Source organism: Myodes glareolus, chromosome 2 (assembly GCF_982192425.1).
Source record: "Myodes glareolus chromosome 2, mMyoGla1.1, whole genome shotgun sequence".
NCBI classification, from domain to species: domain Eukaryota; kingdom Metazoa; phylum Chordata; class Mammalia; order Rodentia; family Cricetidae; genus Myodes; species Myodes glareolus.
In genome coordinates, this window is record NC_142027.1 from 53570991 (window position 1) to 53583933 (window position 12943).

The 12943-nt window shown below is 34.9% G+C and overlaps 1 protein-coding gene across 4 annotated transcripts in view; it reads right to left on the reverse strand.

Annotated features, from left to right (window-relative positions):
• Positions 1-12943, reverse strand: part of Nectin3 (nectin cell adhesion molecule 3) — a 117939-nt gene that overhangs the window by 56653 nt on the left and 48343 nt on the right. For 2 of the 4 annotated variants that reach the window (XM_085685560.2, XM_085685563.2), the window contains exon 6: positions 2214-2352. In XM_085685560.2, the coding sequence (XP_085541686.1) occupies positions 2214-2352 (139 nt within the window). Of the gene's footprint in view, positions 1-2213; positions 2353-11046; positions 12857-12943 lie in introns of those variants that run through there. The other 2 variants (XM_085685558.2, XM_085685561.1) reach the window with 1 other exon arrangement.

Below are 12943 nucleotides of genomic sequence, written 5' to 3' on the forward strand. Positions count from 1 at the left end.
CATGGAAGACTGACAAAAGCTTATAGTTTGGAACTGCTTTCCAAGATGGATTTTCAAAAGGGCCACCTTGGGGCTAGAGAATGCTCAACAGTTAGCACTGCCTGTTCTCCCAAAGGACCCAGGATAAGTTTCTGGCACCCACATGATGATCACAATCACCTGAAAGCCTAGTTCCCGGGGATCTGATATCTTGTCTGAACTCCATGGGCATCAGGGAGAGCATGATAGAGACATACATGTAGGCAAAACAAACAGGCACAGAAAACAAAACTCAAATATTTTGGAAGGAGTTTATCTATTTTTAGAATATTTATCCCGTAAGTTAAGTTTTTTTCAGGTACAATTCACTATAAATGATGCTATCTGAAATAGACAAAGGGCCACGATTTGCTTAAAGAACATATTTTTGATGATCGCATCTATAAAATTCCCTAATATTCACATATGTTAAATGTCAGATATTTTAAAACATATTTATGAGTCTATAAATATATGTTTTATAGAAAATAATCTTTCGTATATTTCAATGACTTGAAGATTAGATATGTATTTCTAATACTTTTGATTAGCAAATAAAATAAAAAGTAATCTATTTAATAGATAAATGAAATCTTTAGATGCTTAATAATAAATGTGGCATATCGATTCATTTCTCAATATGGGAGTAAAGTAGCATTTTCCACCAAAAATAATTCAATAAGTACATAAAACAGTTTACTATAAAAGAACTCCAATTTTACAATTATCAAATTAAAGCATAATTTTACCATATTTTACTCATAAGCAGTAACTTTTCTTTAATGAAATTGCAACAAACTTATAGCAGCATTTAAGTAAGAAACCCAGAGCTATGGGAGCAGTGACCTTCAGCTCATGGTGACTGTTAGCATCAGGCATTATGCCGGCTGCCCTGTCACCTGGCAGGATGCACTTGCCAATATTCAGGCAGTCCTCTGACATACACAGGCCCTGACACCTGACAATGTCAGTAGCTACATCGCTGCAGTTACGTCATCTTTGGCAGCAATGACTACATTATGACAGGATCTACAATCCAAAAGACTAGTGCAGTGACTGCCAGACTGAAGAAGTGGGGTCCCACCCCAAAGCACTTGAAAGGAATATAATTGAATGCCAGCCTCATGCCCTCATGCAGCAACAGACTGCACAGGAAGCTCCACTACTCATTTCATAAACTAAAATCATTCTGGTCCCAACACAACCATGTGAAATATGGAAAGTATCATACAGTTAGAGATAATGACAAGATTAAAATGAAATATGTTAGTCATTACATTCTTCAACAAGATACAATACTTATAATCTCAGTGATTAGGCAAAAAATTTATTTAAATGAAAAGATGCTTATTTTATAATTAAAAGAAACAAAACTTTTTATTCTTAAGCAAAAAGCTTTAAAATGAGAGTTCAAAAATAATTCTTGGTAGTTTAGTTATATCTATATATAAGACAGACATATAATCAATTAAACCTAAGATGTTTCTAATACTGAAATCAGCAGTTAGTACAGGTCTGAATTTTATTCAGGTTGGACAACATAAGTTATCAATACAATGTATTTGGAAAGATGTCTAATGGTGCAGGATAATTCTGTATTCTGTCAATTGTTTTAAATAAACACTGATTGGCCAGTAGCCAGGCAGGAAAATTAGACAGGAAGTGTAGAGGTGGGGTAATGACAACAGAGTATTCTGGGAAGGAGGAAGCTCTTTCTCCAGTCCTGTCCAGACACTGAAGAAGCAGGATATGACCTGCCCCACTGAAAAAGGTACTGAGCCATGTGGCTTACATAATAAGAATAAGGGGTTAATATACATTACAAGAGTTAATAAGAAGCCTGAGCTAATGGGCCAATCAGTTTATAATTAATATAGACCTCTGTGTAATTTTCTTTGGAGGTTACTGGCTGTGGGAACTGGGAGGACAGAAACTCCAACAAGCAGGCCCTCATGTTACAGTCTAATGCCTGTGTATGAGAAGCTGCTCAACATGTTTGCTTTCAGCAGTCCTGTGAAGACTCTCATTTATTAGGACACAGCTTAAGATGTTCTGACAAAATCAAATCAGCAAGGGTCCAACACTATCCTTATTTCCATCTGTTGAACACTGAATATAGGTAACACAAATGTGGACATAAAGGCTAATTGATAATGGAAGCTCACATCTGAACACAAGTAGAAAACGTTACCTACACTTTGTCAAGATACGAAGGTCTCTTCTTCCGTGGTGTTAGCAACACGGTCACAAAGACGGCGATGATGAAGAGGGCCAGGACAGCTCCAATCACAGCTCCAGCTACTGCTATGGATGAGGTCTGCTTAAGTGGGTTGTCTGTTAAATAATAAAAAATTAAGACTTTTCAAAAATATTTTAAAAGTTGCATGCTTTAACTTTTACAGTGCTCAATGACCACTGGAACTATTTATTTACCCAGCAATTAGAGTACCACAAATTTAATCCATCCATTTTAGAAGCATTATGTTAATACCGTTCTTTTTTTCCTTAAAGCCCCACAACCTTGTTTAGCTCAAACTATGGAAAGAATATCTCCAATAAAGAATTACTGAATAAATCTATTTTCTACAGTCAAATGATGTCTAAAGAAAAGATAAAAAAGATGAAGATAATGTTAAGTTCTCATTCATACAGGCGATAAAAAAAATCAGTTGACTGGTAATACACACACTTACCATTTTATTCTGTTAAAGTGAAAGAGAAACACTATTAAAAATAGGACTATATTCAACAACAAAAAACAAAAAACATACCACAGATGTAGTATAAAAAGTTACAGTGCATACTTTAAAAACTTTTAAAAATGTTTTAAAATAGAGAATTTCAAAAACAGTAGACATGCCAACAAAAACAGTTCTTTCCTATGTTTCAACATATTTTTATTCAATGTTTATATAAGTTCTGAGTACTAATTAGTTTCTCAGGCTGAAGGACACATTTTGTTAAGAAGTTAATATAGCAGCATCTCACACAAAATTTTAAAAGACAATACCATTCACAAACTCACAAATGGAACCACTGCAATTCAAATGTATTGACTAATATTACCTGTTTAACTTTGTTAATTCTAGCCATATGAAATCCAACAGTCCAATTTTGTGAAGTGACTCATAAGTTATAAAGTTTTGGGTTGTTTGGGTTTTTTTTGTTTTGAGATTGTGCACCATGCCCCTCCCCCCCAGGCTATTCTGGCAGTTGCCATATAGCCAAGGGTAACTATGAACTCATGATACTAAGTGTGAAGCCTTGGAAGTGGGGGTTGCAGGCATCTGCCATGATGCCCAGTTTATGTGCTGCCAGGGAACCAAGCCAGTTTTGTGCCTGGTTAAGAATATACTCCACCAAATGAACCACACCCTCAACCCATAAATTTGATTTTGTTTTACTTTTCTAACCAATAATGTTGACAGTGGGAAATGCCACTTTAAAAAGGATGACTAGACTCTAACTCAGCCTGGCCATAGTCACCCAGCCAATAAGCAGTAGAGTACAAAAGCCAAAGCCAGGTCAAAGTCCAAGTCTCCAGCCAGTGCTTGTGCTCCAGTTTGGGGGCTGGAGTGAGAGGCGTCAGTGAAACAGTCTTACCCTTTTCCTCCCTATGGGAAATCAAAAACTGTTTTCATTTAAATGATTTAGTCACATGTCTTACATCCTCGCAATTAGTTTTCAGATCAGACATGGCAAATTGAAATGGAATTGAAGCACTAGAATGTTTAAAATGTGGTTTGGAGCTGGGCATGGTGGCATATACCTTTAATTGCAGCACTAGGGAGACAGCCACAGATGTATGTCTATGAGTTCAATACAAATCTTGTGCACATGGGGTTTTACATGGCTGAAAAGTTTTTACTTTCTAAAGTTTTCTTTAGCAAATTAATAAGACAGTTTATTAGTGGGTCATTTCATTAGCTTCATTTTAGACTCAAATGCAAGTCATTCACTTGAATAAACTGTCAATCAATGAATAAAATCTAGAAAGAGTGGGCACAGCATGCAGTTACGGTCAAGCCACAACTTTCAATTTTAATACAACTGAGATTATCAGTCTAATCACTAGCACATTTGTCAGAGCAGTCAAGAGGATTTAGTGCTTGTAAATGTGAGCGAGAATAGCATGATTTCACACAACCACTTTCTTCAACATATAAATTCTATTTTCAATCACTGCACCAAACTATGATGTGGTGGTTTAGTGCTAGGCCAACTGAAATCCATATTAAGGACCTGACCAAGCAAGGTCAACCACCTAATAACAGTGCCCAATTGTCAAATTTGCTATTTATTATACAGTAGCTCTTGTAAATGTCTTTAATCCAATCTCCCATCTGATAAGGGTTAAATGTCCCTAACACTCCGCCCAAGTACTCAGAATTTAAATTTGTGAGCTTTATAATGATGTTCACAGTACAGAACAGTAGTACCTCCAAACTGTTTCTCAACAAACAGGTTACTCTTGAGTATGAGTGCAAACTAAGATTTTCAACCCACAGAAATAGTTCACTTCACACAGGCAAGCTGATGCTACCTGTGGATGTGAAGTTTCACATTTCCTTTCCTGATTCTTCTATCAATTATGGAAAAGAAAAGAACACAGCATATTTAAGGATAGTCCAGGACTTTAAATAGGTACGTTGTTGAGTGTCAGAATGAAATACAAAGACGTAAAATCTTTTAAATTCAAATTGAAGTAGTTTGATGAAAATTTGAAAATTTGCTCCAATAGTAATACTGTTGTCTCAGATAAACACACACACACACACTACAACAGCTCTTCATACTGCACAAGTGCAAAAGCTCAGTGAGGAAGTGAAACCTGGCATTTTAAATCTTAAGTCAGTGACTTGAAGGAAGATGAGATCACCGATGGAGATGGTCTACAATGTTGAAAGTGAGAGTAAGAGGCACTTTACCATGAGAAGGTGGTATATGAATCTCTATGAACTACTGATTGCTGTCATCACAGCACTTACAGCAATCACCTCACAGTCACTGGATACTCACCCTCCCACCCAAAAGGAAAAATGACAATCCCCCATACACCAAAAATATATCACTTGTAATTATAGATACCAAGTGTACATCTTCTAAGAAAAATATTCAAAAACAAGTTTATCAGTCAACCAACCAATGTATTCTGAACTTTCCAGAAAACATGCATAGTAAATAGTATAGATAGAAAATACAATTAGTTTTGTTTTTATTACCAATCTTATACTTACTCTCATTCTATACAAACAGTCATTACCACTTTCCCCATAAATAATCCTTGCGCATGACAAGCATGTGATCCACTTCGGAGCTACACTGCCACCCTTCCGTCTCCATTTTCAACACCTCCTTTATGCTGTCAATTTGACAGCTTAGCTTGTAGTCATGTAAAATTTATCTCACCTTTTTTTTCCCCCTGTAAGCACCATATTTAGCTCAGGTCATTTTCAGTTGTTCATTTAATAAATTACCAGGCATCTACGTAAACCACTGCACCACCGCTAGGAATACAAGAGTGAAACGGGCATAATCCTGATCCTCACAAGAAAGGGAAAGAGTCCCAATGTGAGGTTACAAATTCACACAATGCAGTCTAACCACATTACACAAATAGAACTTATATTTAAAACATATTTAATAACTCAGCGGTAGAGCTTATCTAGAATTATCAGCAAATTACCTTCTCCTCCAAGAAAAAGCACAAATGAGCAACACTGGTTAAAAACAAATGGTGTCAGCCTGATATGATCCAAGAGTCCGCTGCTCACCCGCCACTTGGGGCTGTACATGGGAAGAACAGAGTGGAACACTCCCACAACCAATGTGAATTGAGGTGGTACTTCTAGTCCTTCGGTTACATGCTCCTTCTCATATAATTAACACCGTGACACATGGGAGTTCAGCTGATTAATGGATCCTGTGTCAGGTGAGCACCCAACCAAATGAGATTACCCAAACTCATGTGTGACATACACTAGATAAGCAATCATGCCTCGCATACGCTATCTTGCGAAAGAGGTGGCATCATGAAGGTATCACCCCATTCATATAAAAGCAGTGCCAATATTTTACTCAACACATGAACTTCCACCATTAGTTAGAGTTATGAAAGTAAAACCACGACAGCCTAGTGAGCTATGATACATCAGCCAAACATACTTCAGGTATATCAAGAGACCAATTAAAATACATTTGTATTTTCTTAGTATCAATTACACTCACAATAAACCTACACAGGGTCAAAAGCACAAAGTATGTGAATTTACTGCAATTTTGTAAGACACTGAAAAATAAACATCTCGTACGTAAAGACAAGCTCTCAAACTAGAAGCTGTGACAAAATCAACTTCTCAACAATGCGCTCCTTCCAAGCCAATCAAGCTGTCTTTGAGAGCACCACATTAAGTACCAAAATATGTACTGTAGAATAAGATCTTTTTAAATTATTGAATCAAAAAGTCTAAAAACCAAGATTTTTTAAAATGAAGCACATTTAATCTTTTTTTAAATACCAATTTTTGAGAAAAGAGGTTAACTTTAAAAGTCAAGCACATTATGCATCCCAAATAGTGACAATGACATTGACATTTAAAAGCACTTATGTTATCAGAGTTAAAATGTCCTTTGGACTAATTTAAAATACATACAATTGAGTTGCTCTAGTAGCACAAATATATATGGAATACACACTAATTTTTTTAGCTCATGTTACAATCAAGAGTTTTCACTGATCTACAAAAGACAGGCAAAAACAAGAACAAAATGTAAACATACAAGATGATAGAAAAGACCATGGTTGGCATTTGTTAATTCTGCTGAAGTATCATCAATCTGTCATTTCAGATACACTTATATGGACTGGCCCTCCAGTGTGGAATAGGGGAAAAGGAAGTTTTCCATAAAGGGGAAGCATGGGCAGACTTATTTCATGTTTCAGGCACACCACATATAAACACACATTTAACATATCTGAATAGGAGTAGGCCCTCTGTTACTGTGGCTCAGCATTGAGGACCAAATGGTTGCTAGTGTCAGAGAAGAAAAGCAAGTATTATGAACCTCATGGTGGAAGAATGAATCATTTCCTATGAAGTAACCCTGTCACACAATGACATTTGAATGAAGCAAGGCTTTAGACCTTACCAACAACTTATAAACATGCAGAAGATGCATTCGGGGCGCAATGGGACAATCCACACAGGGAGACTGTAGGAAAGTGAAGCCATTGTTAGAAAACAAACAAAAGGAGGGAAGAAACTTCTGACATGTGGGCCAGAACACATGAAAAGGTATTTCAAAAATTACAATATACCGATTATAGTTGGATCCTAACTAAACCCGTTAAAACATGAAGAAATGTCTGCTAAAACATGAAGAAATGTGAATACTTACTGCTTGAAATTTGAGAAATATTCATTTTTGGTATAATAAAGATACTATGAAGTTTTTTAAAAGATACCATGGCCGTTTTTTAGAACTATTTTTATATTTTAGAATGAATGACGATTTGCTGTCAATGAGGTAATGGCAGGAAGGCTGATGTGCTTAAATTGTGAAATTAGTGACAGTGAACTGGCAATAAGCAAAGCAAGTGGATTCAAAATAAATAAAAAAAATTCTCCAACGTAGGTTTTCCCTGAGACATTTCTGGTAACTGGAATGGTATAATTTCTCTACTGATGTTTATCTATTGAAATAATATTCATGTAAAAATATGTCTTTGGATTGTTCTCAAGAGTTAAGGATTACTTCTGCTGTAATGTGACCACTCTCATGTGTGCAGCTAATGAAATGCTACTCTCTTCCCACAAAGAAATACGCTTTACTCTTCCAAAGCCAGACAGACATAATTAGTACCAAGCTTCAATAAATGGCCCCTCCATAAAATATATACAGTGCGATGTTTTGTAAAAGTAGCCTTAGTGTCACCACTCAGCTTCACGTTCTAAAAATGTGGATGTAACATAACAGAAGGAAACAGCCGTATGGAAACAGAGACATGTTTAAAACTTTAGGGATACTGTCGACATCATTCTAAAGATGCTTTCATGAATCAATTTTTATTAGTATACTATGAGGTGAACAAAACATTCCAAAGTGTATGCTACTTAAAGAAATGGCTACTTGCTCAAAAATAGTTTAGAAAAATATATACCACTATTAGAAATAACAAGCAGTAAACAGGACATTGATTATAAAGTATGATTTCTACACAAAACAGTTCATAAGCAGTAAGTAAATACCACTAAAAGACAATTTAAGATTCTTTTAAAATGAGCTGATCTGAAAACAAAAACCAACTGGTATCTATACCAGGGCTCCAGGATCCCAAGAGGCCAACAGACAGCAATGTTCAGATCCCGAGTAATACTAGATGAACATAATCTGTATAAATCCTCCTACATACGATTCATCTTCAAATCATTTAAAATGCCTAATAACGCGTAAATTCTGTGCAAGAGTTGTAAGGAGTGTTTAAGGAAAGGTGAGACAAACAGGCTGCACATGTTTGGTGAAGATGCAATTTTTTAAATATTTCTGAATATCTTGATGATGAACACACAAGATAAACATGCTAAAAGCAAACTGTAATGGCTAGCTTGTCAATGTGGCTAACATGTCCACTTAGAGGCACTGTCAGAGTTTCCTTAACTCTATCTTTAACCTGATATTAGTAGTTTGGGAAGAGAAATTAAGTAGATCCCAATTCCTAAGATTATTAATTGCATTTTAATTGTTAATTGAAATGAAAATGGGTTATACAGACATGAACATACAAACACAGTAGCCAATATGAAGAGCAAGAAAAAAATACAGAATTTCATCTCACTTTAGAAATATACCACTGAAAAAGCTTTTTTTGGAAACTTTATTTTATGAGTTACTGGCAATGAGAGCTAACACCTAAAAATGTAACTTGGTTTAAATAAGAAATGAGAAGGGGGGAGTTATTGATTAAAACTAAAATTGGAAAGTGAAACCCAATCACACAATGTCAAAAGTGAAAAAAAGCTGAGAAATAGAAATAACATCCCACCCTTTTTTTGACAGGTCATTTTATTCCAGGGGGGATAAATCTCTACTGTAGACCCTGTAAGGTTAAAATCTCCCTCTACGGACCACTCTTTCCTTTCTTGAATTTCATGTAAACTACTTCCATGTACAAATAACATGTTATATTTATATAGACTTTAACACTATCAAAATCACACCGACATTTTTTCATATGAAATGACATTTTTTGTCAAATTTTGCACTTATTCTAATTCCTATAATCCTATAATAATGTAAAACATGGAGCTTTAGCTTCTTTCTAGAACTTTCTCACATATGAATGACTATCAGAAGCAGTAGTTACTACTAAAAGAACCTTAACAATTTCTTTATATATAGCTTTTTGTGTATGTGTGTATGAGTATGTGTGTGAGTGTGTGTTAGTGTGTGTATGTGTGTGTATGGGAGGGGATGGGCACAGTAATACACATCTCTTATCAGGCACATGGTTAAATACTAAATGTTCAAACACAGTCAAAAACTAGTCTATAGCTAACTTCTAGCTTATGGAAGCTTTTATATTTTAAGAAAACTTACAGGAAAAAACAATTTGTATTATTGAAATATTTAAGCAGTAGAAAAGAAACCATGAGATAAATATAAAAATGGAAAAACAGTTCAAAACATATCTAAGTAACAAAAGTAAACATGGTCTCTATAGGGTAAAAATGATCTTTCAAATATTCCACAGAGATAGATTTGTATATACCTGACAATCAGCTGTGCACATCACTACTAGTATTCACGTGAATACTCATGTCCACAGACAACTCCCTATGTACAGTGTACATACACAAAGCTTTATCAACAGTGCAATGCTCTCCAAAAGCCTTAAGCACCAGTGTAAGATTCTAGAACCTGCCAAGCTCCCAGGATGCCAAATGATCCAGATTATGAATACAGACTATATTAAATACGTCATAGATTTCCAGATTGCCTTATGCCCACAAAACCAAACTAAATGCCTAAAGTTAGCCACATAATAGACACAGCATGAGAGGGAGTTCATCATCAGTAGGTATCTGTACTTTAGAAACACAGTTCTTAAGCACTAATTTCTTTTAGGTTATATATTCAAGTCGAGACTTATATAGAATCCTAAATGTGATCATTCTGTTTGGACTCATACAGCATATCAAAAACTTCCTTCTCAAAATAAAATTTTTGATCAAAAGAGCAATAAATTCTTATCTTTCATGGAAAGAAATCTTAGGCCTATCTTTCTTGTGGCTCATAGCACTACTCATACTTAAATGAACATCAAGTTAGTTTGTCACAGTGTATCACTACTAAGAAAGTGACTTCCAATGACTCGAACTAATGTGCCTTATTATTTGTATATTAGGCGATTAAATATATTAAAACATTTTAAATGATATTGATGAACTAACCATCTTTCTTAATCTGGTATTATTGCCTTATAATACATGTTAGGGTAGATCCTCTAATTTCCACAACAATGCTAAAGAAAAATAGTATCTAATTATTCAGAATAAAGCTTTCACTACTTGTTATATTTTAGGAGTTATGCCACAATTCTGTCTTCTATATGAAATATATAGAATGGAATTTTATTATACATAATAAAATTCATGTATACATATACATATAGATATACATATGTATATATGAATAAAAGATGATTGGGAGTAGGTGGCTGATAAAGAGCACCTAATTTACATTTTTATTAAAAATAATTTATCTATTCTGATTCATTTAATAACATCTTCACTGTCTTTGCAAGACACTTGTTCTACACAGTCCTTTTTCATTATCAATAGAAAAACATTCTTTGGGCCTTAAAACCTTTGCCATTATCACAATTGTTAGAACTCTACTGCAGCATTAATTTACCATACAAAGATTAACATCTGAAGATTTATATAACATCTCTCAAAAGGTATATGATACTGGAAAGAATATAGTTAATGAGCTATGTGATACAAATGAACAAAATAAACCCAAAAATTCTCATGATATGTTTCCAGTTTTAATTTGAAAAAAAAAACCAAAAATGAAAACAAAAAAGTTTGAAACATATACATACATTTAGGAGGACATGGAGAGAAAAAGGATGAATTATCAATAGTCATCAGCAAGTGTTATCAACAACTGGTTCTGTAATTCAATTTCTGTAATTAAACCTCAAGCTTCAAAGTTTATTTTAATTGCTTTTTACAGTTACCCGTTTGAACAACACCAACATTAAATACTAAGTCAAGATTATCAAGAAAATTCTTTGCGTAGATTCCTAGCTGAAACAGCTCATGTCTAAATCTGGCACACAAATATCCTCAGATACTTTCTCTGTACTTCTCTGTGTACCATACTTTCATCACTACTCATACTTAGCAAACAAAGCATTAAAATAAGGCCAATGCTTCATGTACCAAAACCATATTCACAAAACAACTTAAGAACTTTCTTCCAGAGATGAAAAAAATGAATAATTACTGTGTTAGGAGGCATATATTTCGTTACTCTTGCATGTATTGTGGACAAAAATATTGACCAGCTCATTATGCTCTTCCAAACATCAAATTCACTGAGTTTATGGCCATGGTTTTAGTGCAACAAAATATCTTTGAAAAGCCACTCTACAGAAGTTATGGCAAGGCTCATTAAAATTTAGAGGTAAAGATTCTATTAATATAGAAACTTAGAAAACAATGTTTGAAAATGAAAGATACTCCATCAAGATGAATAATTTTAGTATACTAAAAATATATAAGCATTTCTGAATTAGATTTACTGTCAATTATGATGGAGCACACCTAGTGGTGATACGCTCTGAGAGGTACCACGTTACATGACATTATACTTGAGATTATAGTCTTAGGTAAACATTTAATACACAATGCCAAGATAGTTTCATTTTTTTCTGTTTTTAATTTTTGTACCAAAAACGGCATACATTTAACGTTGACATTTCTTCTTACCTGTGTGCCTCAGACCAATAAAGTACTCTGCATTAGAATTTAAATCTTGAGACAGTAGTACAGCAGTGAAAAAAATTGTAAAGCAGCTCAGATACATTGAACCCAGATTTTACATTTTCATTTGTCAGATCAGAATATAAAAAGCTTGAAATCAACTTGGAAAAGCTTATTCTTCCTCAAGAAAAAGTATGAACAATCTGAAAATGATCAACTAGTATGAATGAAACATTGTACATAGTGAAGTCACATTAGTGGTTGTTAAACATACCACTCCCTCCTGGAAATTACGGAACCATCTACATGGGAAACTAAATCATCTTCATTTTCATCGTAGCGTTCATCACTGACGAACTTCATTCCCAATTTTAGATCTTCGTAATAATCCATCGGTCTTTCAAACCTAGTGAGATTGTCTACATTATTCCACTGTGTTTTCTCAGGCTCCTCTAAGTAGTCTTTACGTATTAGATTGTTCACTGGATTCTTGTTCTCTTTTTTTACACTGTCTGGGTAAGAATCAAGCTCATCTTGTTGAAGAACATCGATTTGCGATTCTTTTTGCATGTCTGATGGTGGAATGTAGTTTTTGGCAAAGTAGTCTCCACGAAACGTCCGTCGTCTCCTATAGCAGAATATTCCAGCCAAAACACTCACAAGCACTATGAAGAGAGCCCCACCCACTACACTAGCAATGATGGTGCCAATTGTGTCATCCTTAATTGTTGCCAAAGTTGACAATGGAAAGGGTAATTTTTTAGGTTCTGTTGCTAGATCCTCGATGTCAGCAGTTGAGGGATGCCACTGAACTGTAGGCTGAAGGGTGGTGGTAGTAGGAGGATCTAATGGAAACAGTAAAGATAGACAAGACACAGAAAGGCAGAGAATGTCAATGAGGCTGATCCAATAGCAGTGAAAAGGCAGCATAG